Below are 27267 nucleotides of genomic sequence, written 5' to 3'. Positions count from 1 at the left end.
GCTAGCTAGCTACAGATGAAATCTGTACAGTGTGTACATTTGCTAGTTGGGCCTAATAAATACAGCAAAGACTTAGACTATAGCTCTAAGTGTGGAAGCTAACTGCTTGTTAAATGACAAAGTCTCTGTTTGTATTCCTCATATGTTAAATACACCAATGTATAATTAAGACACTTTGGAGATGTTGGAAGACACTTTTGATGGAGCTGGGCAAGCTATTTCCCACTGCCTCCTGTGTGCACAGAAATCAGTCACTTTGTATACTGCTAGCTACAGCTAATAAACCTTTGCTGTGTTCCATAATTGCATGTACTATGTACTACTAATCTTCATGCTGTTTTTGCAGTTGGTACATAGGAAATCAAAATAGCAAAGTTAGATGTCAGTGAAATTGCAACAACTCCTACTAAACTTTAGCCAAACGTTTTTTTAAAAGATAATTTTCTGTTTATTTTCTATGATCTTTCTGGAGCTGTCTAACCACATTCACGGTAATGCTAATCTTTTCCTGCTGTGAGTAGCTCCTCTATTTCCTTTGCATTGTGGGACAACAGTGTTTATCAACAGCACACTCAAAAGTGTTTTAATTATGCATGCTGACTTTTTTGAGAATTTTGTCCTTGAGAAACATAACATACTCAAAACCTGCTTAAAAGTAGTATGTATTATGGACTAAGATCTGGACTGGGTCCATTTAGTTTATATATGTTTGTTTATTTGACCTGTTCATGAGAGAAAAAAAGCGAGTAACTTACATGTACGTGGTGTCAGGCTCCAGACAGCGAATGATCATGCTGATGGAGGAGGACAGGAGGTTGGGGATGTCCCCTAACATCACACACGGAGACCTGGCCCCAGACAAGATGTCATCCACAAAGCTCAAAAGTGTTTCTGTGGCACAGAGAAAAAGACATTTCTGTTGAGATGGCATAATTCAACCAAGAATGTCACCCCAAAGTGATTAATGTACAATTTGAGAAAATGCTACATGACATATTATAATGCATTTGCCTACTAGTGTGTTTTTTCTCTTTTTAAGTTTTACTTTGAGAGTACTGCTAAAATGTAGTAGATGGACTAGATGTAGATTTGCTGACTATTATTAAGATCACAATTTAAATCAAAACTCTTCAGCTGTCATTTGGACTTGACGACAGTACACACAAAGGTTGGGCAACTGTAAAACTTGTGCATGATTTAGTGAATTCAAATGTGCATTTTTAAACTACTCTGAGATAAGATAAGGCCTCCTCCCCTGGGCTAAATAAAGTATACTGCCCAGGCATATCCCTGTTATGTCTACTTTTGAAAGGGTAGATTAATGTAGGTTGACATTAGACATAGCTCTGTGCTGCTTTGAAAACAGACATCTCAACAAAATGTGCAAGAGATGAACACTGCTATGCTTGACCACATCACACACTCTAAGTACAAATATGTACCCGTAAGGCCTATCCATGACAGTTAAAGGTCAGGTGCAGCACAGCAAAAAACACAATAGATTTCCACTGCTGATGATGAAAAGTGAAGTTGACTTTTTCATAGTTAAAGATAAAGATATAAAAGATGTCAAATGTTCAGATATCAAAAGATTTTATTGACTGCATGATCAGATACAGGCATGTTCAGATAAATGATTTAGTCCTTTGGTGTCGAGGCATGACACAGTAGTGATCATGATTTATATCAAACCAGCTTAGAGAAAAAAAATCTGTTCTTACCCAGCCATTAACCTTCATTTATTTCAGAGACAGACAAAAAGAACAGCGAGTTCTGTGTCACACTGACACAGGTCTACACATATAGTCCATTCACAGTCTTCAACTGCTCTGTTGCAGCTGGATGTTTTGTACTTCATTCAAGGGCACCTTGACAGTAGATACTGCGGGAGGGTAGAGTTTTACACATTCATTGTCCACCCCACTTTTTCCCAGCAGATTCAAAACGCTAAACCTTTTAGCTATAACTTTTGTCTCACCTCTACTGCGAGCTCTACCTCTCCCACCTTTTGCATAACCCTTGTGTGCAATGGTTTTTACACCTAAAAAAAAGTCTCGACGTCATCTACAGGGTAATAAAATGATCACACACTTTAAAACAGAGTCAAAATCTTAAAAAAGCAACAATAAAATCGAAGTGGACTGAAACACTTGCGTAACACAAAATCACAAAATAATGAATGTGCAAATAAATGTGCAACATGATTGAAAAAAAGAATAATTGGGTATGTTTTTAACTACCTGCTCTATCCACCAATAGAAAAAAGTTTGTAAAATAAATGAACTGAAATAAAATAAAATATATATTTTAAGACTATGATTATGTTTATAACAACATTAAACAACAACAAAAAAAACTGCGGTAGATAAAACAGTTACAATCAGGAATAACACCTGATCACCTGAGCCTCCCACATGAGAGAGAAGCAACCCTGTGACCCCAACACCTCCACCTCCTCCTCCTCCTCCATCGCTTCATCTTCAGGGCTCCTTTCCTGCTGCCAAGCCTGGTGGTGACACATGCAGCTAGCTATGTTTTCCCAGCTGGCACTGCGTACGTCAAAAGGGCATTTGGCCACCGGGGTGTGTGTTTCACTGTAAAAGGGAAAAACCCTCTGCTTGAAAAAGCCAAGTCTCTGTGTGTGTATGTGTGTGTGCAAAGGTGTGTGAAGTGATGGGTGCTCTGAGGTGGTCATCTGTGACCCTCCTCTACACAAGCGATGCCTGTCTGTGTGTATTTTTACAATATGTGTATGTGTTTGTATCGATGTGTGTGAAGTGATGGACACCCGAGGTGGTCATCTGCGCCTTTCTTCCACGAGAGCTTTGCCTGTGTGTGTGTATAAATACGTGTATGTGTGAATGATTGGTGCTCTCAGGTGGTCACCGATGTCTTCCCTGTCAACCTTGGCTTGTGTCACCAGCTGGTAAACAGCAGGCCAAGTGCCATGGAGTCATGGAGAGAGCGCAAGGATGAAAAAAGGTGTGTAGCAGCTGTCAGAGAGAGGTGTTTACCCAATGTAGAGACTGACACGCGAGTGAAAGATATAAACAGTCCTGGAGATGTAAATGAAAAGTGACATTGTGAGGCTTTGCACCACTTAGCATATTAATTGCAAAGCCGGTTGGAATATCTGTCTGGCGTGTAAGGAGGCGTATAAAAAGGAAACAGTGTTTGAAACCTCACTGGAGAACGCAGTTTGGAAATATGTTGAGTTATTCTCTCAATATCTGAACAAGTTGAGCTCTAAATGGGAAATTGTGACCGACATCAATCTTCATATACAGTTATGGTCTGTCTAAGCATTGCAACATTAGCAATTCAGTTTAGATTTGTGGATTTATTAACTACTTACAAACTGGCCATGTTTACCACAACTGTCTCATACCGCAGGGTCTTTATGAGGTTAACAAAAACATACTTAAAGGGTCTAATAAAAACAGTTCAGTGTTACAGAATGTGACTTAGGTTAGATGTGCACTCATTTTTAACCATTCATGGCACAAATTCAATCTTTTTGTGGCTGGAGAAATAAGAGAAAACAGCATGGGAGCTATTTATTTTCCCTTTCAGCTTCAGTAGACGGCAAGAAAAACACAGGACAGAAGGGGTTAAACAATTTCCTGTACTTGCTTCTCTGTCACGCCTTGCTATAAGACCACTGATTCCAAGGGCAGGACATGTCGATTGGCCGCCTTTTTCTTCAGCTGTAGCCTCATGACCTAAGCAGCAGATCAGTGTGGCACATGTTTGAATAGCACTTTAATGAGTAAATAAGTATTAACACGTGCTTCTGAGCTGGCTAATCTGTTTTGCTTCTATACTGTTTCTTGAACTCAACAAGTCCTCCCACTTAAAGTGGTACTCCACTGAATTTACACATCAAAGGCTGTTTCCAGGTGTTTGAAAGTAGCCTACTACTGCATATGTATTAAAGTCTTTTGTGGCTCCAGAGGAAGACCTCAGTAGCCCTCACTCTGCTTGAGGCTAGTGGCTTGAGGCTACTAGCGGATAACATAACCACATCAAATTTGGTTTGAAAAGTAAAAATTACCTTTTAGGATTCAGAACAGATTAAACAACAAGATCTAACATGTCATTTAGTGAGTTTTAGAGGTTGTGGTAGGCAGATTATTATTTCTTTTTTTTTTTTTTTACCATTGGACAGAACCAGGCTAGCTGTTTCCCCTTGCTTTCACTTTGAATGCTAAGCTAACTAGCTCCTGGCTGTAACTCTACATTTAATGGACAAACATGAAAGTGAGCTTTTCATCTAACTCTCTGCAGGAACACGAACAAGTGTATTTCCCTAAAATATCTAATTATTTCTTTAAGTTTAGGCAGTTGAAATGGATTTTGTTTAAGGTTAAAGGAGCAGTGTGTAAGATTAAGTGGCATCTAGCAGTGAGGTTGCAGATTAGAACCAACTGAATACCCCTCCCATTCCCCTTCCAAGCATGTAGGAGAACCTATGGTGGCTGTGAAACTTGAGAAAAACATTAAAGGCCCTCTCTAGAGCTAGTGTTTGGTTTGTCCATTCTGGGCTACTGTAGAAACATGACAGTGCAACATGGTGGGCTCTGTGGAAGAAGACCCCCTCCCTATGTAGATATAAAGGGCTCATTCTAAGCTAATCAAAACACGAAGTGTCCATTCTGCTAGATGCCACGAAATTCTACAAACTGCACCTTTAAGAAAAGATGGTGGTCATGTTAAAAAGAAACCTCAAAAGAAAGGTCAGATGTGTGTAGATGAGGTACAGTGTTCTCCATTGTCAAGGTCAGACACTTTGTAAGCCCAGCCATCCACCCCAGCCTCCACCCTGAGAGAGCTATAGAACTGTCATGCTACTGTCACCTTGGCTTATGAGAATGTCAAAAGTGTAAGAAAGTGAAATTGTGGCTTACTACCAATTATCATAACCTATAGAAATATATGGCCAAAACTACAAAAAGAAGACCCAAGTTGTGATAAACAGGCACTCTAGAAAACCCCACTAGAATGTCTGTTATATTGCTCTCTTGAACCATATTGCATGTTTGGCTTCACCTCAATCACTGATGTCAAGGCACGTATTTTGCCTTTGGCAGTGTCAGATGGACTGTGATTAGAAAATTGTTAGCCAAGTACAGATGGGTGATCCATTCTCACATACTCATATTCTCACATCCCTGTTTGCTCTCACTCCCAAACCACCTTTTCTCACATGTTGAAAGTTGTGAAGTAGAAGGAGAAGACTGGCTCAAAACCGTTTGTTCGTGAACCCTTTAACAAGCCATTGCTCAAACCTAAGTCATAAGCTTATTAAAACACAGTGGAACACAGCACCACTTTGCATGTCTGAAAATACCTTCGCACCCCTGGATCACCTTGAACTGTGGTGGACTGAGACACATTACATTATTCTGCAGGTTCAAGTGCTTCTATCCACGCTATCTGTCCAATCTTTGCTGTCAATCCCATCTATCCTGCCAGTCCCCTCTGTAAACCATCTGAAGCAGCAGAACTGCAGTGAGCAGCCCATTAAAAACAGTTTGAGGAACCCCGTAGTGCACTGTCATGACGAGAGGAATGCTTGATGTGGGTGGCCTGCTGGCCAAAGGAACAGAAAGTGCACCTAATTCGACTATAACAAATATCTCAGTCAAAGGAGACGTGTAACACTGTGTGCTGCCATGGCATTTATGGACATGACTCAACACCAGGGGAATAAAAAAAATTCATAGAAACAAAATGTTTCTCTAGTGCCGTTGATTGCTGACAGACAGCTAAAAAAATGAAATTGATTCTGGAAATGAATCAGAGCAATACTTCACCCTTGACGGCTGCTGACTTGGCCAGGTTGTGACTGTTATGATGAACTTGAAAATTCCTAAGAAAACACAATGTGAAGAATTCTAACCTTTTGGATTTCTACATATCACCTATTATTACCTGATTATTTCATCCATTGGCTTGATTGCAGAGCCATTTCATCATCATAAATCTCTGTCCAGGTTGCCCCTTCAGAGGGTTATTCTGTCGGCACATCTTCTGGATAGATGCATAAGCCTCCCTAAGGATGCTAAAACTTTAACAGAGTAGGATCTCCTTGATTTACTGTGAGCCACAGTACATAAAGAAAAGCCATTTTTCATCGTAGCATGGGGTTCCAACACAATTGTCAATCAACTTCTTTAAAGCCTCCACTGCTCAGTGTTTGGTGAGATAAATGTGAATGAGAAATAGTTCTTTTGTACATTGAACAGATCACAGATTGTGGCAAAACAGCGGCCGGATGACACTTTGAATCAAAAAAGGAAAATGAAGGTTTGATGATTTATCCTATCTTGGAAGTGACAACTGAACTATTGGCAAGAAAAAATGAGCACATTTTGAGTAGCTCAGAGTTTTCAAAACATATTGAAATGTATTTTCTCTCAGATGGTGTAACAGTCTGTACTCCCCACCATCTGAGGAACATGATCCAGCATTTCATTTCTACAGCACAGGCCAACCGGCTTATCCTAAGATGACATTAGTAGACTGTTAAAGGTTGAGTTGGGAAGTGTTGTACAACTATCTATTTAGCGAAATCAGTAAATCTGCCTGAGGCAGGAAATTCTGGCCTGATTGCTCCTGGGTAGGCATCAAAGATTTTAGGTAGTCACTATTTGAGATACTGTGAATGTGGTAGTAAAAGTATGATATTGAAATTGGTTATTTGAAATGTATGACTATAGGCACGGATCTACTTGATTTTGTGCAGGTTGTCCAACCACAAACAAAGTGGAAATAGATAAAACATCCATGAAATTCCACTTTCACACATACTAGACTAGAATTTCAGATTTTAAGGTTTCTATATGGAACAGCGATCAAAGGTACCCTGTGGATGTTTTGCCTTCTAGTGGCGCTATGGAGCAGTTTTTTTTATAAGTGGGTCCCCATTTTGTTGGTCTTGTGCATGAGGACACACATATACATGACAAGATACACATTCCTGCCAATGGTTTCACACTATTCCACTGATCTACAGGTGGCGGTAATGTGCCAAGAAATGCAACAAAGGCAGGGAAGAGGAAGACTGCAAGCTTGTAAACAATTCAAACGATTCAAACTTTTAAAAAAAAGCTGCAAATACTTTATGAGGAAGGAAATGGTTTTTTGTTTTGTTTTGGAGGGTAGCACTGAATGTAAACATAGCTTTTGTTTGTTTACCAAAAAACTACATGGGGTACCTTTAACTTCTTTGGATTGGTTTGCCTCTGATAGGATATGGCTTATATTGTCATAGGGATGAGATATATTAAATAATACCAAATAATTATGTTAATTTTTATGTTATGCAAGGATTAAACACTGTGTGTCTGGTAGGTGTTTCCTGAAGTGTCCTTTTTGAGTGTGAAAGTTCAGTCTTAACCTTCAGACAGTACTTTACAAATCTTAACCCAAGGTGCACTTGTTCACTTTTTACGGAGTGTTCAACCACATCTCCATGCATCAACTTCCCCATTTACGACCACCTGTTACCATGTGACCGAGGTTGCATTCTTGTTTACTTGAGTGAGTATAGTACCTCTATGATGGAGCAAATTCCCTCCGCTGAAGATGGGATGCAGTTGAAAGCTCCAGAAAAAATAGAAAGCAGACTCTTAAAGTTCAGATTTTGTAGTCAAACTGATGTAGAGTATTTTATGTTAGCAGATTTAACAAGAGTGGCTAGTTTTGAATAAATGTAGTCCACACTAAGTGTTTTACCACCTACACTGGGCACAAGATACCAAACATGACCAAAGGTAACACAAATCATCTTTTTAAATTTGGTCAAATAAAACAGAGTCTGTCTACAGCGGAAAATCTTGTCCTATGCAGAGCAATAATGTGGACACACCACACACACCGCACACACACAGATTGTGGAGACCCGGTTTTAAGGGGAGGGGGGGCACACTCTGAGAAACTTGTCATTCAGCTGGAGTTGTTTACCCTCAGCATTCTTAAAGTCTGATTGGTTGGAAAAATCAAGGATTGCCAGGAGACTGATGTGAGTTATGGGATGTCTCACCTTTTGAAGTCGTGCCTGCTGTCGTCAGTTCAGTTGTGCAGGCCCAGACCCTTGGTGTGCATATGTGTGTGTGCGTGTGTGTGTGTGTGTGTGTTGACCCTTCCAGCCAATCCACTGCTGTTTTTTTCTGCTTCTTAATGGAAATGACAGGTGCTCTAAAGATGATAATGTTTTTACTGTGGATCAGACAACAGATAGTCCTATATGGAAACAAAAGAGGTAAAAGTATACTGAACTCACAAGCATCCATTTTTTCATATTCAGTGTATGCTTTATCATGCCGGGCATTTTGCAAAGAGACCACACCACTTCCAAAATAAGATGACACAACCCTCCTTATCAGTCTTCATTTCACAACGCACTCATGTTGTGTGTTGATTTTTAGAAAATGTATACCAGCGGTTAAACATCTTGTGAAATAAGCTTATTTGCATCAGATACAAATCGGAGTATGGAACTTGAGTAAGGACATGTTTAACCTAGCTTAGCATTAAGACTGGAAGGGGGGGAAACACCTGGCTTTGCTCTGTCCAGAGTTGAAAAAAATCTAAAACTGACTAATTAACACATCGTATCTCATTTGTTTAAACTGTAGGTAGGTAGGCTACACGTTGGTAGGTGTTTTTGAAAGCTAGCTGTTTCAACTGCCTCAGCTCTTAAAGCTAAGCTCGGCTAACCACATCCTGACTCCAGCTGTGTACTTGACACAAAACAATGAGACTGATATCGATCCTTTCTTCTCACTTTGGGAAATAAAGCAAGTAAGCATTTCTCAAAATAGGGACTATTCCTTTGAGGAGATAATACAATAGGCATTTTTAAATAAAGGTCAGAATATAGATAGAGTTATGTGACAGTAGCTAAAACAAACTGCAAAGTTACCAATTAGCAACCTCAGAGACAAGAGGCTTCATTTATCCAAGTCAAAATGGGCTGTGTGATTTATATGGCATGTGAGGAGGCTTGGAAGCAATTTTGCATCACCCCAAACTACATTCACCACACTTTAAAAAACACACCAATATGTTTCTTTTTTTTTTTTTTTTTTAAACTTTTTCTTCTACTACAGTAGCACTATGTCTTACAGCAAAGGCAGTCGTCCACTAACACAGCAGTCAGGTTTAGAGAGGCACATATCATGAACCTGATGAACTGAGAGGAGAGGGGCGGGAGGAAAACAAGAGCGGGGCACAGAGAGGGAGCGAGCAAATGGGAAGTTTACAGTACCGCAGCAATACACACACACACACACACACACACACACACACACACACACACACACAATTACGCTCAAACACACAGATGCTGCCTATAAAGGTAAACACTTGGGCTTAAATGTTCTCCTTTCTCCTTCCTATAACAGGTTTCACTATGGGCTGCCTGGGAATTCATCCACTTCAGTTAAAGCAGACAGCTTCCTTGTAACTAGCTGTAATTGGCAGCTACACACACACACACACACAATTGGCAGCTAAAACCTTAACATACCATCTGGACTTGGTTGTCTACCTTTCCATTGAATAAAAAGCAAAAGAAACCAGCAACATAACAACAACAGAACACTGACAAACCCTTCACTCTGGTTTCTTGGAACTTCAACACTGGACACAACCCCTACCAGACCATGATGACTGGCCACACGGAGGGGATTATTTTTAACTTATGAAGAACAACATCCCATTGGATATGAAAGGGTAATTGACTAGGAGGAAGAAAGAGGAAGATGAGTAAGATGAGGATGAGGAGAACGGGAGGGCCTGAGGGTGTCATTTTACAAAAGCGGCTTCGCGTGAAAGAAGGAGGAACGGCACTTATATCTACGTGCGCTTTCTCCCGGTTTCTGTTTGATATGTGCGCTGCAGAGCTTCCATTTGCGTCACGGCAGTATAATTCATTGAACATTACATCTTCAGAGAGGCGATAAATTGTTTTATAATTTGTGCGTCTGACCAAATTGATAGCAGTTGCCGTGAGAGCGCTTTGCACGCCAACCGTTAATTTTGCCAAATATGTCAATAAAAGAATGAAACACCTTGGACAAAAGCAGATACAGTCAATAACACACCAGCAGTGTTTGAGAAGGGTAAAGACTGCATGCACGTCATACCTTGTAAACAACTATACAGATAAAAAACAATGAAACAAAAAACGTGTCTACATATAAGTGCTTTATGTGCGGTTTGTAAGATTTTGGCTTCTGTCAACATTTCTGCTTCATTTTATCTCTCTTACTTTCTTTCCCCTCACCATTTTTCTTTATCTGTCTTTCTCCTCTCAATTTGTCTCAATTGGACTCTCATATGGGCAATCCACACTGAAAGCATTTTTTAAGTGCTTCTGGAGTTCAGTTATCAGTTTTTCGTCTCACGCAACCAATGTGTTTCTACAAATGTGTCAGTTCACACCAACCTGTTCCAAGTGTATTTATTCCTTGCATGCTTAGTGAAGCAAAAATCCAATAGAAAGTCATTCAAAGCACGCAGATGTCCAACACTTGACCTTGTGAAATAAAAATCTACAATGATCGATCAAGGCCCACAGTTTCACTATGAACGTTTTGGTTTCACTAAAACTTCAAAACAAGTCCTGTTGTTAACCCGGCCTGTACCCACACCTTTCAAACCAGAACTGATTAAACCTGGACCTGCTGGACCTGAACCTGATCAGAGGCTCTATTTTTGTTATTGTTAATATTATTTCTCCTTCAAGGACAAAATTATAGAATTATTTTAGCAAGGCTTTCTCACACAAGAAATAAGTAATCTGACAAGAGCAACAGACCAACACAGAATATGACAGCCTGTCCACCAGCACACAATATATGGCATTATAACTTGTACTTGCGGTTTAGCCAAAGGTTTAGTAGCCATAAACACACTACAGTCAACTACCAGCATGTAACAGCATCTAAAATTAATAAATTATCTGCCTTACTGGTTAGTAGATCAATTTGTTTTCTGAATATTGGCCTGATTCATTAATTGTCAATCCCAGAGTCTTTCCCAGCTGAACTTGACAGTCACAACAAGATAATATTTCAACAATGGAATGGCCTTCTCTGAATCATTGGGGATTTTGAGAAGTTCACCCTTTAGCAAGTTTTTACTTCGTTTAATCGATTACTGACCGCTAGCTTGCCAAGGTAATGCTAACTCTACAACACATGACACGCATCAAAGCCAATAACTGGTAGAGGGCCAGTGAGAGAAAGAGAGATAATTTTCGAATGAAATTACATTTGAGAATAATCATACCTGAGCCTGAAACTTTACACAAAAATACATCCAATCCCAAACTCAGGATGCTGAACTTATTGATCACAGGTAAGTTGTTACAGTAAGTGAAATCCAGGTTACCATCTTAATGTTTTGGAAAACTTTTCAGTCCATACCATGAGAAGCACACACACACTATTGTGATTGCTGCAGTAAACCAGTTCTCCATTTGTAACAAAATTAAACACTGACCATTTAAATGAAAAGCTTGCTAGCTGATAAAACAAGACTAGGTAGCACTGAGGCTGTACTTAGGCACAGTAGTGCTTTGAGCTAAATGCGGCAGCATGCTAACATGCTCATAATGAAAATATTAATATGTTGATATCAGATATTATATTTATGTTCACTATCTTAGTTTAGTGAGTTAGCATGCTAATATTTGCTAATTAGAACTCAACACAAAGTACAGCTGAGGCTGATGGGAATATCATTTGTTTTTGAGATATTAAGTCATAAACCAACATATTGGACAAATTAAAAGTTTGATCTGATGATGGCACTAGATAAAATGTCAGTGGATTTGGATAGTTTTTACAAATCATCATGTAAGGACTAATATGAATATGAATATCTGTGCAAAAATGTTGACAAGATATTTTACTCTAAACGAATGTAATGGACTGAAAAACATTGCCATCTCTAGATCTATGTTGCTGCTGTAGCTAAAAAAACTTTTTACATTATTGTTTATTATTTTAATATTATGTCCTTTATTGTCCAGGTATTGTATGAAACAACTAGCCTTGGCTCAACAGACATAATCCGATTCACCATTCATATTCAAGCAGCTTTCAGTCTGGATTAATGGTTGGGTTCTCAATTGGTTTTGAGGTTAAGCTTGTCATGGTGACCTTGACTGGACTAAGACACTAACTTTGCAATTAGGATTCTATTGCCTGAATTCATTCATACTGTAGCAAATAACACAAAAGGTAAATTCAAGCATACAAGCACAGTGCGCTCTGCTGTTCATTTGCATGTACTGTAGAGGTGTTTTTTTTTATAGGGCAACAGAGACGGTTATGTGTGGTATTTACAGGAAGAATAGCAAATCCACATGGAGAATGATATAAGCAGGGGTTTAGATGAATCAGACTGTGCTGAAACGCCATTAGTGAAGTGTTTTTCATTAATTCCACAAGCACATGCCAGAGAGACTGATTTACCAGTGCAGTGTAGCCTTTGACATACCGTACATTTATCTTCCTCATGGTGATGCCCAAAGAGGCCCATCAGCTTTCCAGTGAACATTTCAGCCAAAGTAACCCTTTGTAATCGGCAGTTCAAAGCTACAGTCAGAAATTACATAGCTGATGAATGTGATAAAATAATATGGCACAAATAAAATGAATGTGAATAAAAGATGATTTTTGCTACTGACACGGTGAGCTCACTGACAGTTACCACCACAGTTTAAATAAATATTCCTGTTATATCTAATTAAGTATTTTTAACAGAAAACACATCCCATCATCTGTTTTGTCCTTGTGCTTTGGTCTTTTAAGTCCAACCCAAAGGAAACTGTGAATCTGGATAGCCTGACATTGTCAATGACCAGCAGAAGAAATAAATACAAAAAAGGAGTGTATGTGCGTATGTGTCTTTGTATGTATTAGGTCATTCCTTATCCGGATGCCCAGCAGACAGAGTGAGACACTGGCGGGAATGAATTCCTTAAAGATGAGGTGTTCTTTCTTTCACCTCAGGAAGACATTGAGCTCCTACAGATGAGATTTCAAATACGTCATCTATGGAAACACAAACAATCAAAATGATACAGTTAAGGGTCATTTATAAAACTCTTAAGAGTGTGATAAGGTACCATTGCCTCATACAGCAATATCACAACATCAGTGATCCTGGAAGGCTGCACCATATATATCCATGGGCGGCTCTCACCCAACTCTGACATCAGGGTCAGGAGAACAGGTGCCAAGCAGCCCAGGATGAGGAAGATGAAGAGGAGCTATTTATCAATCAACTTGTTGTTCTTGACGATGATGAGGAGGACAATGATAATGGTGAGGATGGTCATTTTGAGGAGGAGGATAGTGACAACCTGTAATTGCACTGTTTCATTTATAAAGGTAAGCTGCGATGATGTTAATATTTAGACAATATCCTATTTTTTGAGTTTGATCTTAATCTGATTGTTATTAGATATCTGACTGTGCTGTAAATAGGAATGGCTATTAATGTTTATATACGGAGTATTGTTTTTATGTTATATTTACCCTCTGGTACATGACTGGTCATACTTCACACAAGTTAAACTGATTTATATTACCTATTTGTAGATTTACATGGCATTGATGATAAGTTAACTTTAAAGAATACACTTTTAGAAGGCAATTACTGGTACTGTTAGCCAGCTCTTCAAAATTTCAACGGCCTTGTAATATTGTAACCTACTGTTATACACTTTGTGTTCAGAGAATATTTCCAACAAATGTACCCGGTATGTTTTACAGGGTTCAAACTGACACAATGGTGGCATTCTAAACCTTGATTCATTCATTCTGATCCATTTTGCTTTGTTGTCCTTTAATCCCATCTGGCTGTTGTTGCATATGGTATGCCTGCTAATGTTTCCCAATAAAAGGCGGGAAATGGAGGGATTATGTTGCAGTTGAGGTAAATAAAGGCGCCAGCCACTATTTGAGGAAATATGGTAGTTTAGCCATGACCTTTACTAATTATCAAATCAACCTTTTTCTCTATTTCTCTATGGTTTAGTAAACATTTTTAAAATTTTAGCCCCGTCTCAAAATATTATCAGTAAATCAAGAAACCAAGATAAATACATAAGACAGGCCTTTAAGAAAATTAAATAAGGAGCCAGATTAAAACAACAGTTTTGGTTCACACCCTATTTGTAGCAATGACATACAATAATTGAGCTATTTTAATATGACCTTACTTCTTTGGGGAAGAATGCAGCAATGTTGAATCTCAATTGAGAACTAGAGTGAACAATCTGTTAATGGCTGAAAGCATTTACATAGAAGATAGCTTAAAGTATATGAAGATATTTGAAAGTGTTATATGCAAATCATAATACACATATTGTGTAGCTCTGAGCAGATGAACACTAGATACAGATGAAGACCCAGAAGTAAAATGTCCCATCATGTGATGTCATTAGAGGTCATTAAATGCTCCCGGCAACACTGTGTTGTCAGAGAGCAAGAGGTTCTGGTGGATCTCCCATGGCAAATTAGTGCCTGGAGAAAATTTCTGAGACAGGCCTGGGAAGGGTGCTTGAAGGGACTGAAACCTGGCTATGCAAACTGGATAGTGAAAAATGGGAAGTAATTTCTCTTTTGGGGAAAGCACATGTGCAGTTCAGACTTCATATTGTTCAGCATGCCTGTATTCACAGCACTGGTTCTGGACATCTTGATAGAAACCTAAATCTCCCTGAATTTGGATCTGTCCATGGTGAGAACCACCAGGTGGTGTGAGGATGTTCAACATTCCCTGAATATGAGAGGATCACCTGATGCAGAAAGGAAAGCTCTGACTCCAATCATATTCAGGATGAGTTCAGAGAACATAGCCTTCTTGGAATCCCTGGGAGGGGTCCTGGAGATGGCTCCAACTTGAGAATTCACAGGGAGACATCAATGCTCACGTTGGCAAAACTGGATAAACTTGCAGTGTCTGGGATCTTAAAATCAAGTGGTATTTTGCTGATGCTGGCAGATAATTGAATAGCAGATTGCTGCAATGTCTGGAGATCTGCATATGTTGTATCAAGTTGATCCTGTAAGTGCTAATGTATGTCCTCTTACGATCACAACCTGTGCGCAGAAAAACACCAATTTCCTTCGCAGGGTGTCTGTGCTCACCCTTAGGGACAGAGTGAGACACATACATTAGGCAAGAGCGAGGAGTAGAAGCACTGCACTTTTGCATTGAAAACTAGTTGAGGCGGTTCAGGCATCTGCTCAGGATGTACCACAGATGCCTCCCAGTGGAGGTATTCTGGGTGCATCTTACTATGCGGAAATCTGAGGGTACACCCAGAACATGCTTAAGGGATTACATATCCATATCTTGTCTAGACTGAGAATGCCTCAGGGTTCACCAGGTGGACCTGGAATGTGGTTAGGTAAAGGGACCTCTGGGCTGCTGTTGCCTAATAAACTGGACTACCTGGAAAAGCATGGGAAGCATGGTTGAATGGGTGCTGGGGTTAAAATTTCGACTGTGTGTGGAAATTACACTTAATATGTTTGAAGGGACCGACTTCTGATTGCTCAAGTGGACAAAGTGCTGCGCTCACTGCAGTAAAGAGGAAGCAGGTGGGAAGGGTCAAGCAGTGGCAGCTCAAAGGAAGTGACTGGTGCTAAAAGAAAGCTCAGCCTGGTTTAGGTTTGGGGTGAAGCACAAATGTTCCGGTCACCCCCGTTGTCTGTATGTGTGATGTAGATAGGTGAGTAATGTGTTTATTGATTGGATTCCATGTTCCACTGACCCTTGAGCAAACCTTGCCCTTGCTGGGTGATCAAAGCTGTTACATCACTGGATTGCTCACAGCTCAGGGGATGTTTGTTTTCACAGCGAGACTGGTCCAGCTGAGTAGTGCCCTGACTTAAAGCAGACTTCCTATTCATGAAGCTTCCACACATCTGTTGGGGACTGTGCATATGCGTGTGTGTATGTGTGCGCTTACACTATGATCTCACCTTGTGTGCCTGAAGCTTGTTAAGGGAGTGATTACTGCACAAACAAGCTGTTGTCAGCTCCAGATCTTGCCGAATCCTGAATGCTATAATCATCAGCTGTATGTATGTAGACTTGTCTAACATTACATAATCACAAACACGAAAAAAATACACAAATGCAACTGTGCAGCTGTCAATGACTATATACTCTGTGTATAAACAACACAATTTTAAGGATGTTTTGTAGAAAACGTGGGGATATTCCGACATCTGTTTCTGATGAGCCTTCAGAGAAAGTAAAGGGCAGATATTTGCTCTTTTTTTTTGTATCTTTGTGTTTCTTCCACAGATGATCAGTAGTGTCTGTTCAGATCTTTTCCCGTAAATGGATGCTCTGTTTTCACAGTCCTTCTGGAATTTATCATGCAGCCCATTTGGGGATTAAATTCAGGGAAGAAATAATATTTCAGATATTAATGTAGCATCAAACAGTTTCCGAGAGCAGTGGCACTAGTGTGAAAACAAATGATTTATACTGAGTTAACATGCAAATTCTACTGCGAACAATTGGTTGATACTTGATGAGAAGATTAGACCTTTTTTCAGAATTGTAATATCAAAATTAGACATGTAGTTAGGAGGCTATACCAGCAAGAGCTGATGTGGGTGGCAGAGGAGTAGGAAAAGATATACAGAGGTAAAAGGAAAAATGTAAGGGGAAAAAAAATTGTAAAAACAGAAACTATGTCTGGATGTAGTACAACCACTATCTCCTCATCCATCGCATTTTCACAATTCCACATTTGGCCCTGATATTATAACATCATGCTCCTTTTACTGTCTGTGTTTAAAGAGCTTGGATATCAAAATTTTGAAAACTGGGGAGAGAGATGGGACAGATACTGTAAAAACAAAATTTAAAAAAACACTGAAACATAGATTCATTTGTCTTAAAGTTTAGAATGGCTGACAGCATTAATTGAAGTTATATAGTATAAAAATCCTGAGTTTTATTACAGTCACCAGACCCACAGTAAGCTGTTAAGCCAGAAGCCATACAGTAGCCATTAGGCCCTACTGTATTTCCACAATTGTAGAAAACAAGCCCGTACATTCTTGCTGATGGATTTCCCCTGTCACTTATCTAGAATGGGGATTCCATTTGATCTATATCACCACATTACACAGTTAAATCAATGCCTCTTAAAGTATCATGGTGCAAAGATACTGCAACACATCTATCATAACTCCTAATTTATTATCCAATAAAACTTAATGTTGTGGACACAGCCTGTATCCATTGAGCTGGGAGTTTCACTCATTCATTTGCAATGAGAAAATGTTGTGTAACACTTCCAGGCCAAAAGCATACAGTATACATTTGACTAGACTGATGGTATATCCTGTAATTTTTATCCAACAGCTGCTTTGTTTGACCTGTGGTTTACCCTTTCTTTATGCCATTGGGGAAAATAAAGAAAATTGAAGACAAGAGGATGATAATGAGAAAAGAGAAAAGGAAAACAAGGGGAATGAAGTGAAGAAGGAACATGTGGTGAAAAGAAAAGAGAGGAGGCCAGAGAAGGGGCAAACTATAGGAAAAGAGCATAGGAAAGGAGGCACGGATGAGAAAAGAGGAGGTGGTCAGAAAGAGATTAAAAGAGAGAAGATAAGAATTTGGGGAGAGCAAAGTGATGGGAGAGGAGGAACAGGAGATGAGAGGAAAGATGAGGGAGGGGTAAAGGAAAAGAGAGAGGAGAGGCAGCCAAGGGGAGCTCTGTGGAGAATTGTACATCAGCTCATGTGAGACTGATTGTCCAAGATGACAGAAGACTGACAGCTAAAATCAAAACCACACCGCACAGACGGCTCTCTAGATCTTTCTATCTTTTTCAAACCCACTCCTGTCTTTCTGTTTCCTTCTCTCTTTCCCTTGTTCCTCTTCTCTTCTTGGTGGTCCTTTTCTCTCCTTCCCTCCTCTCTCCTGTAACTCAACAGAACATCCATGCCCAGCCACTTTTACCATTGTGTTCACTTCAGGGTGTGTTCTCCAAAGTAATCAATCATCTGCTAAAGACGAGATGGGCTCTCACTGCATAATGCATAGATGGGAAGCTCTGATCAAACGCATTGTGTGCGTTGTGTGTTTTTTTCTATTTTTGCATTGAAAATGAAGTTCAGCCACAGAAACCATAGCTGGATAACTTTCACTCAGTGTAATTAGAGCTGCACCGGGCAATTTCACACATCGGAGAGTCCAAATGGCAGTGAGAGGGAGCTGTAAAAAGTTTAAACAACTTCAACACCCAGAAGTTATGGAATGTGATCTCAGTAAACTGTGTGATCCTCTGACCTATACGTTATCTTCAGGGTGACTGGCGGGTGTAAGGGAGGTGAAAGGGTTCAAATATATTTGGGCATCTAGCTCTCTCTGGATGCAGCACTCGTGGCTCTTCAGGAGAAAGTTTTGTGTTTTGGTCTCAAGGTTTAATGTGTCGTTTAAAGTGGGTGGAAATGCTTGGATAGCCCACAGCAAAAGTTTATTTGCATAAATAGGGTCACATCTAACTCTCCATCATCCAAAACCCATGGGAGGATGCACTCTTTTCTTTTGCAGCTATACAATTGTGTCTTTTTTGAGTTGAGTAAGTATGCAACCATCTGCGCTGGTACTGCTTCTGGCTGACTTTTGCACTATATATTACAAGGCTAACTGCCAGTGGAACAAAATGGAAGCATTACAACCTTAAAGATCCCCTCCAAAATACTCTGTTTGGGACAATAATGTGTATCTAATATGTTTTTTCCACAAAAAAAGTATAATTAACACATTAAAATCCTTAAAATGGCATCTCCTCCTTCCCCCTCATTAAAATCCAAAATCTATGAATATGTAGATTGTGGATTTTGGAGTAGATTTTGGATTGAATATTGTTAATTTCAAAAGTTTAACTGCTGGACACAAGATGTCTCCTACTTCACTGTGAAGTCCATTCAGTGTTTGTGCACTGGAGGCTTCAAGTTTCCACACAAGTCTTGTGTAAGCTACATACTGGACCGGGAATGGCTTCCAAACTATTAATTGTGATATCACAAATCATACTCATAGACCCAACCCTTAAGTTTTATTTTTAATGAGCACAGAGAAACTTTACCCTTTAAGCGGATGAATGTGAAAACAGCTGTCCAGTGTGAAACTCTGCACATACATCATTCTGCAGAGCTCAAACATCCAACTGTAGGAACAAGAAGAAAAACATATTTTTGAGTGGAGGCAACTTTAAGGCTGTACTAATCATTCTTGCCATCAATACACCTGTAAATACCGAACTGGTATCTGTATGCCGAAGAATATCAAAGAAACTGCTTAGAGGCTTTGGGCATGGGTGCCTAAAACACAAATCGATATATAGTGTTGTAATTTTATATTGCGTCATATCACCATATACAATTACAACTTGATATTTGGAATGGATAATGCATCAAACTGATTTACTTCAATATGTATGTTCAATAGTTTCAACACTCAATACAAGCACAACATGTTAGCGTGTTCTACACTTTTGTGGCCTAAAAGGTACCTTATGTCTAAGAATCAACAACCCAAAAGCTTTGATGTATTTCAACTTCTTCCAAAATGAAGAAACATGAAGAAATTCTCTACACTAAAACCAACAGCATAACAACAAATATCTCTGTGAGTCCATAAAGTCAAAACAGCTGCCCTGCACTTCAAACAGTCCTGAACTGATGTGGAGGTCTTACTTGCAGAGCAGGCTGGACTTTGACTCACCGCCAACATCAATGTTCTGTACAAGAAAGGTCTTTGTCTTTTGTGCTGATCTCTTACGAATTATTACTAACTTCATCAAAAAATACTCCAGGCATAGTCCAGCACTGAAAATTAGTAGAGAATGACAACACTGTTTTATAGCGTACTAAATTGGATCTTTTTTGTTGGAGAAAAACAGCACTTAAATGTTTAGGTTAAGGATAAGGATGGCGATTTTCTATATTTTTGTTATTGTCAACAAATGTCATATGCAGATCCAAACCATCAAGAACTCATCCCACTTACAAGTATTATATGTGTATCCAAAGCCTGATATATTGTATTCCTCTGTTGTCCAAGAACTATTGAAACACATCAGTGGACCATACTATTGCACTGGGTGACATGTTCCTTCATTACCAAGAGTTTGGGCATGTTAGTTTGTTTAGAAACAGCTCCAAAGACTAGTAACAGCAATCACATTTTCAGTCTCCAGGGAGTAGTTCCTTGTATAGCAAATTCCACTGCGCATGCGTGGGAACGTGGTTTTGTTAACCACCACAATAAGCTAGCTACAACTTATTGACTTTGTGCTACTTTGTAAATTTCTCAAAGAACTTCAGTAGAAGGTCAAGAAGTTTTTGGACACCAGGAGTATGATATACCAGGCTTTGGATACAGGCACCATGCTTCTAAGTAATTGTTGGTTTGGCTCTGCACATGAGATTTGTTAACAATGAGAAAAACTCTAGGTAATAGCCAGCTCAATCATTTAAGTAAAAGGAGATTGGCTTGTGAGCACTACTCAACTCAAAAGACTGAATGGTTCTGGCTTGGTTTTTATGAATCCAAGTTTGGGGATTTTTACTCTCTAAATTTTACAGCTGAAGAGTCAGTAGATTCAGTAGAAAAGTAGAAGCCAACATCCTGAGGCAGATGTTAAGTGCACAATATACATAAAAGGCATCTTTAATCTCAGTTGTAAACTCAGCTTTTTTAACTGTGCAATGTCATGCATTTCTTGTGGCACAGAGTGAACAAAATGGGGCTTTAGGCAACAAACTAGGAAGGTCTGATAAATTCATCCACTGCCTCAATTTTGCAATGATAGATTATACCTTCCAGGCAAGTAGAATGTCTGTGAGTTTGTTTTGAAGCAACTAATGAATAGACAGGAGTCTGTTTTTCCAATGAGAACATACTGTAGCATAATATCTATGCCATCCTTTAAGGGCAGAGAAAGAGCTAGTGATTAGCTATGAAGAAAATATCCTTGTGTGGAGCTAGAGGAACCAAAGGGATAGTAAAGAAATTTCTTTGTGTAAGAAAGTGATCTCCATTAGTTTAATGAGGATGGCTAAATTGCAAGCATTGTCTTATTTACACAGTGCAACAGAATCAGTAAACTGGAAAAGCACAGCATGACAGTAACAATCCAGTCATGAGTGGAATTTTCCTGTGCCACAATTTCTGTGTTTTTAGCCCAGTAAAAATGTTAATTTCCTTGAAAACATTGCCATAAGTTCCATGATAGTTACAATATCTTGTTACAAACAAGACCATTTGCTGTAAGGCTGTTTATCTGATTGGAATATCCCTCATTATCTCTATCAACCACTAACTGATAACAACAAAGAGACATCAGCAGGTTATTTTAGCAGTAATGACTTCATCTGTACTTGAGATTGCTGCAGTTCCTATTGCGTCACAAAGAAATTATGTTTTTTTTTGTTTGTTTTTTTAAACATGTCTGATCATGATTAACGCTTTCCAAAAACTCAAAACTTTGATGTCGTACCAAAGTACTATTCTGATGGCTGAAAGATTGACTTTGTGGGCCGATAAGAAGTTTGTTTGAACTTTAAGTATAAGTAAACACTATATCTTGACAGTACAGCCCCAAAATGTCCCAACCACAGAAAGTCATGCTGGATACTCGAGCATTCACCGTTTTCATCTTCTGTTTATCACTCTGACAGCACAGATTAGGGGATGGGACAAACATTTGTTTTGTTAGGCTATGGAACACAGCTGCAATAGTGAGCTGACACAGATGATTTGTTCAAAGGGTACAGGAAGAAATTATCTTCTAAATTCCAAAATGGAAACTGAAAGGTCACATTTACCATTAAAGTGATATTTTAGGGTTGCTCGTCAAAATGCTCCCCTGCATTTAAGTTTCAGCTGTCCTCCTCAAGTCACTGTACTTTGGCACAGCGGTTCCACTGTCAGTGCACTTTCCATTTCCATTTCTTTTCTCCAATTTCACAAATAAGAAATAAAAGAAAATTAAAGAGACTGTGACAATGAATAAGCCAAGATTACAGACTGGGCAAAGTGGGCAAATGCCCCACAGCCTCAAATATTCAGGGGCTACAGAAGCAACAAGTCAGTATGGCTTGTCTTTTATTCAGTGGCTGAACACTTTATACCTCTCTACAAAGGTAGCTTCCAGCTTGACCCAACAGACCGGCTTCTGTTGTCTCTGATGAAGTTGAGGCTTTATCTGATCCAGGATGTCTTGGCTGAAAGATTTAGTGTGTCTCAGAGTGTTGTTAGTTGAGTATTGAGCTACTGGATTGACCTCATGGAAGAAAATATGAGGGAACACATTCCTTGGCTTCTGAGGGAAACTATCCGTGCTACAATGCCCCAGTGCTTTAAAGCACACTACCGAGGCACAACATGCATCATAGACTGCTCCAAGACCCCCCCTCCAAAAGGCCAGAAATCTGGATTCCTGAGCAGAGTCTTTTAGCCACTACTATGGCCAGAAGACTGGCAATTGCACCCTGTGGCCTAATAATGTTCATCTCCCCAGTTTATGGAGATAAGAGTAGTGACAAATTCATCACATCCGACTCAGGGTTCCTGGAGTACCTGCATCCATGAGATGAGGTCTTGGCTGACCAAGGCTTCACCATCCATGATCTGCTGTGTGAAAGGAGGGTGAAACTCACAATACCTGCCTTTAATAAACGAGGGGTACAGCTTTCTGAAGAAGACACCACCAGCACAAGGAGGATTGCTACAGTGAGAGTTCATGTGGAGTGGATTATATGCAGACTAAAGCACTTCAGAATTAGTTCACCAGTGGTGCCAATCAACCTTGCACCAAAAATTGATAAAATTCTGAAAATTTGAGCTGCCCAGTGTAACCTGCGAGGTGACATGATACATGAAGATGCTGAGTGAGATAGATTGGAGTTGTCAACAGAGCAGTCAGTTTTGCTGAGAATACTAAACTAGGTGAAATGTGTTTACTTGTTATGGTATGTACAAACGACATGTACAGTAAAATGTTAAAATGTGTTATTTACAAAAGACATGAACATTAAAATTTTAAATTGTAATGTTTATTAAAGACAGATACCAGATTCAACAACATTCAACAATGACAATGTTTTTTTACCTTTTGGAATACATAACTACTCGAGGTGATGTCGAGCATTAGAAAAGGGGTTAAAAAACAACAGCGGTGACATTAAGTTGATCTTCATTTATGTGTGAATGCTGCAGTAAAAATCAATAGTCCTAGTTTGGTGCTGGTAGTGGTAAAATAACCAAAGAAAAGGAGAAAATACTGGTCAGCGCAAAAGAGAAAGATGTAATGCTAATACCAACCTCACGGTGGTGGTCAAAGACAACATGGCTGGAATATTGACATGAGCATTACATCTTTTTCTATGATGCTATTTTTTCTGCTTTCCTGTTGTTATTTTGCCACTACCAGCATCAAACTAGGACATTGGTGTGTGTTGATTTTTCTTTAAATTGATGACACGAGCATTCACACATAAATGAAGATGAAATTGTTAGTTAAATTGCTTAGACCTGTTAATTCTTTTCAACTCTCCAGAGGTGCAGAAGGCCTAGAGGCTTGCATTGGTACCTGCATTAGGAAGACAGAGAGTGAATTAGAGCGCAGAAATTAACGGCAGGTTTGGATCTAGCATTTACAAAGCTGCTTGTACCTATCACTCGGTGACAACCTGCCTGCCTGAAATTTATTGGCAATTTGAGGCAGCATATATTTAAAATAGAATGCCTTTAGCCTTGACACAATTTCATCAAGACTTGCTGGGATGGAGTCCAGATGAGCAGTTTCGATGCAGTCAGCCCTGTGCAGAACACATCCAGCTGCACCTGCATGTAGTAGCCATATGGCCCATGTGGTTGGAGTTCAAATGCCCCTTCCACCATCCTCACATCTGAAGTCTTGCTGCTAAAGAGGTCTTCCAGAAACTCAAAGGATTTTCTCAAGACTGGACACTTGATATTTAACAGTTCCTCAGTGTTCAACACTCCATCAGGGCTTGCCGACAGCCATGGCTCTTCTGCACTGACCACAGTGCCTCTGCGACTGACAGAGTAGCCACAGCCTTCAAGCCACTGGGAAGCCACCAGCTCACTCGCCTTCCCATAGCGTGTAGCTGCATTCCCATGGAACCTTGGGTAGAGATGCTCTTGGAGGAACGTCTTAAGACTGACTCTAACTGGAACCCTCTTGGCAGAACTAGCAGTGATGTGAATTGTATGAGCATCATTCCACATGTGTGAGGCATTCTGCTCTTTGGTGATGTGCTCCAGTGTTATAGACTTGGTCAGGTCAAGCGCAATGAAGGTACTGTAAAATAACAGACACTTCTGACAGGTGGTGGGAACATCATGCTCCCATGAGGAAGGGAATCTGGCTGGGATGGCTTTTCTCTTGGCTGAGTGTTATAACATTTGTAAAGCAGGCTTCCTACAGGCAGCCTCAGGTGGCTCAGGCTCTCCCTCAACTTCTCATGGGAATGAAGTGCAGGGGTGGGAGGCAGAGGTGGACATTGTGACCTTACCTCTGGGTGCTGAAATTGGTCAGTGGCTCTATGGTGCGCAGAGCCAATGTCCACTAAACGATTTGGGGCAAGGTCCCTCTGGGTTCCAGCATTCCAGTAGCGTTGCTCATCAGTGCACGCTATACAAGTGAGCCCCTGGGACACAGCATTCTGGAGTAAAAATAAAATTAAGACATTTATTTGAAGCAACAATGGATATTACTGAATATGACAGATTATCCTGTATGAGTCCAAGAGCTGAAATTACATTTTTTTTAATCATGTAAGATTTAGTAAATCTTAACTCATTCTTAATAACTGTGTTGCAGGTGGAATAAGAGTTGCATGAAGCATGTCAGGTATAAAAGGACTCCATGCACAAAGACTGCATTGCAGTCCATCACATTTAATAGTTGCTTGCTGAGTGTTCAGCTTCAGCTTAGTTAGTGACTACTAAACATGGTGTATTGCAGACTTTGTGATGGAGTCCTTTCATGTTGTATATGTCATGATTTGATGTAGAGAAGATTTGACATAGCTCACTTACTTTGACTCCATACTATGTACTTATCTGCTCCGTCTGCCAATATGAGATTTGACTAGATACTTACATATTCTCCATGATTCTCATTCTCACAGTTCTGTGATACACAAATAGCATGTTAGCATTAGCCACATCACAAGTTAAATTTTATTCTATTGTTTTAATATAAACATGTTTTTAATACAAATGGTATAAATGGTACATAAATTGTACATTATCACACAGTTTCAGTGTTGTTACAGGCTATTCAAATTGAAGTAGCTGCAAACAATTCATATGCTACATCACATGAGTCAACAGTCTTCCTGTAATATTCTATTTTCTGATTAGACAAGACAAAGAAACAGCTGATAATTTTTTTAACCTAATTCAACCACATTATTGTATATCATGAAAGATTATCAGCTAATGTGACTTGAGTTTATACTTTCAAATAGAGAACTATGCTCTTGTACTATATGCTCGGCAATCATTATAGATTAAAAAAAATCCTACTTTCTTACCTTCCACAAAATTGAAGCTGCGTGACTGCATGACTTCCCCTGGTCAGTGATGCAGGAGCACCCTGCTGTCTCTACTGCTCCCAGGCTTGTCAACAGTACCCAGACCGAGTGTACTAGACCGCTGGACTGACTGGGCTGAACATCAGCCTTCAGAAATACAAGATCTTTTACTTGGTGGAGTAATAAGCGGCCACTTTACCACTGTGAAGGTACTGGTAGGCTTCAGTGCTCTTGTAATTTTTCATAGTGGCACCATCTACTCCAAGGGACAGCACAAAATAATTAAATATATCCCTGTACGTTATTTCTGGCCACTTTCTCATGCCATCCAGCCGCTTGTGGTGATCCTTGAAGGATGCAATACATTTACGCAGTCTGACCGCCACAGTTTAGAAGTATGCTCCCATGTTTTGACCATGTTATCCATGTCAGCTAATTTACTGCAAACTAACTCCCTTTAGATGGAAACAAAGGTTCTTGCTGGTCACTGCAAATTAGCTTTGTTGTTTATCGCAGTTTACACTCTTTCCGCTGGTGTTTGAAACAGAAGTCAATACACAATTGTGTTCGAACTGGAAGAGAAAAGATGGGCGGGGCTCCGTAAGGTGAGTAGTAGCACAAAAATGTTCCAATCATACCTTTGCCACAGCTGCATCACACTTGTGGCGACCCTTTTAATGTTTTATCAGTAGGGGATGTTCAGTTTACACACTTCACTGTCATTGGAGCGTATAGGGTTTGGCATTTGATGTCACATCACACTGCATTTAGGTTGTTCAGGGGGTAATCCATCATGCATACTTCAGACTTGTCTGTTAAATGTGTGAATGATCAAAACACAATTCCAATGATAGCCATAGTTGGTGTCTTTACTGCTTTGTCCCTCTGGCGATAAAATATTTTAAATTCTCCATCAGTGTTCCGTCAACGTTCCAGAAACATCCATCTCCACAGCCAACAGACAAAGAGAGCTAACCTTGGCAGTATGTTTTAAAATACTTTGAAGCAAAGAGAATGCCCTGTGATCACGATTTAACATGTTTATATGCTTTTGTATCACTAATCTTTAAAAAATATATTGTACTGCTTGAAATGCTCCTTCTTTAATGTATAATGTGTAGAGTTTACACTTTAAAATTGACTCTGCATATTTCAGTCTTTCCTTATAGAGATAAGATGGTGCTAAATAAAGAGATATATATAGTTATTCTTAACGCATAGCACATTCTGAACCTCAAATATAGTACATTTTGTCACAAAACTGTCCATTAGGACATGTCCCATGAGCTGTCATCCTGACCCCTGACTCTACTGTGCAGACTTTGGTTGCAAATGACATCACAAAAGCAAGATGGCAGCTCCCGAAAACATGATATTTTGGCTTCATTTTTACATAGTGGTACGAAGTGGAGACGTGTCGTCCATCTTCTTATACAGTCTATGGTTCACCTGGAGATGAACGGTCTTTGGCTTAAAGTTATCTTTAAAGATGAACAAATTGGATGAGCCAGTGCTGTTATCTTCTTCAGGGCGCAGATATAAGTGAAATAACACAGAACTTATACTGGATCCAGATAGTACTGAATTGTTAAACACTGAAATACTAAAAACTGTGAAATACTAAACTTTGAAA

At 39.6% G+C, this 27267-nt stretch overlaps 1 protein-coding gene across 3 annotated transcripts in view; it reads right to left on the bottom strand.

Annotated features, from left to right (window-relative positions):
- Positions 1-27267, bottom strand: part of astn1 (astrotactin 1) — a 392569-nt gene that overhangs the window by 20581 nt on the left and 344721 nt on the right. For 2 of the 3 annotated variants that reach the window (XM_042427876.1, XM_042427877.1), the window contains one exon: positions 756-891. In XM_042427876.1, coding sequence (XP_042283810.1) covers positions 756-891 — 136 coding nt within the window. Of the gene's footprint in view, positions 1-755; positions 892-19191; positions 19232-27267 lie in introns of those variants that run through there. The other variant, XM_042427879.1, reaches the window with a different exon arrangement.

The sequence above is a fragment of the Thunnus maccoyii genome, chromosome 12, assembly GCF_910596095.1.
Source record: "Thunnus maccoyii chromosome 12, fThuMac1.1, whole genome shotgun sequence".
NCBI lineage: Eukaryota > Metazoa > Chordata > Actinopteri > Scombriformes > Scombridae > Thunnus > Thunnus maccoyii.
The sequence above is the reverse complement of the archived record's forward strand: the minus strand, read 5'-3'. Positions and strand labels throughout refer to the sequence as shown.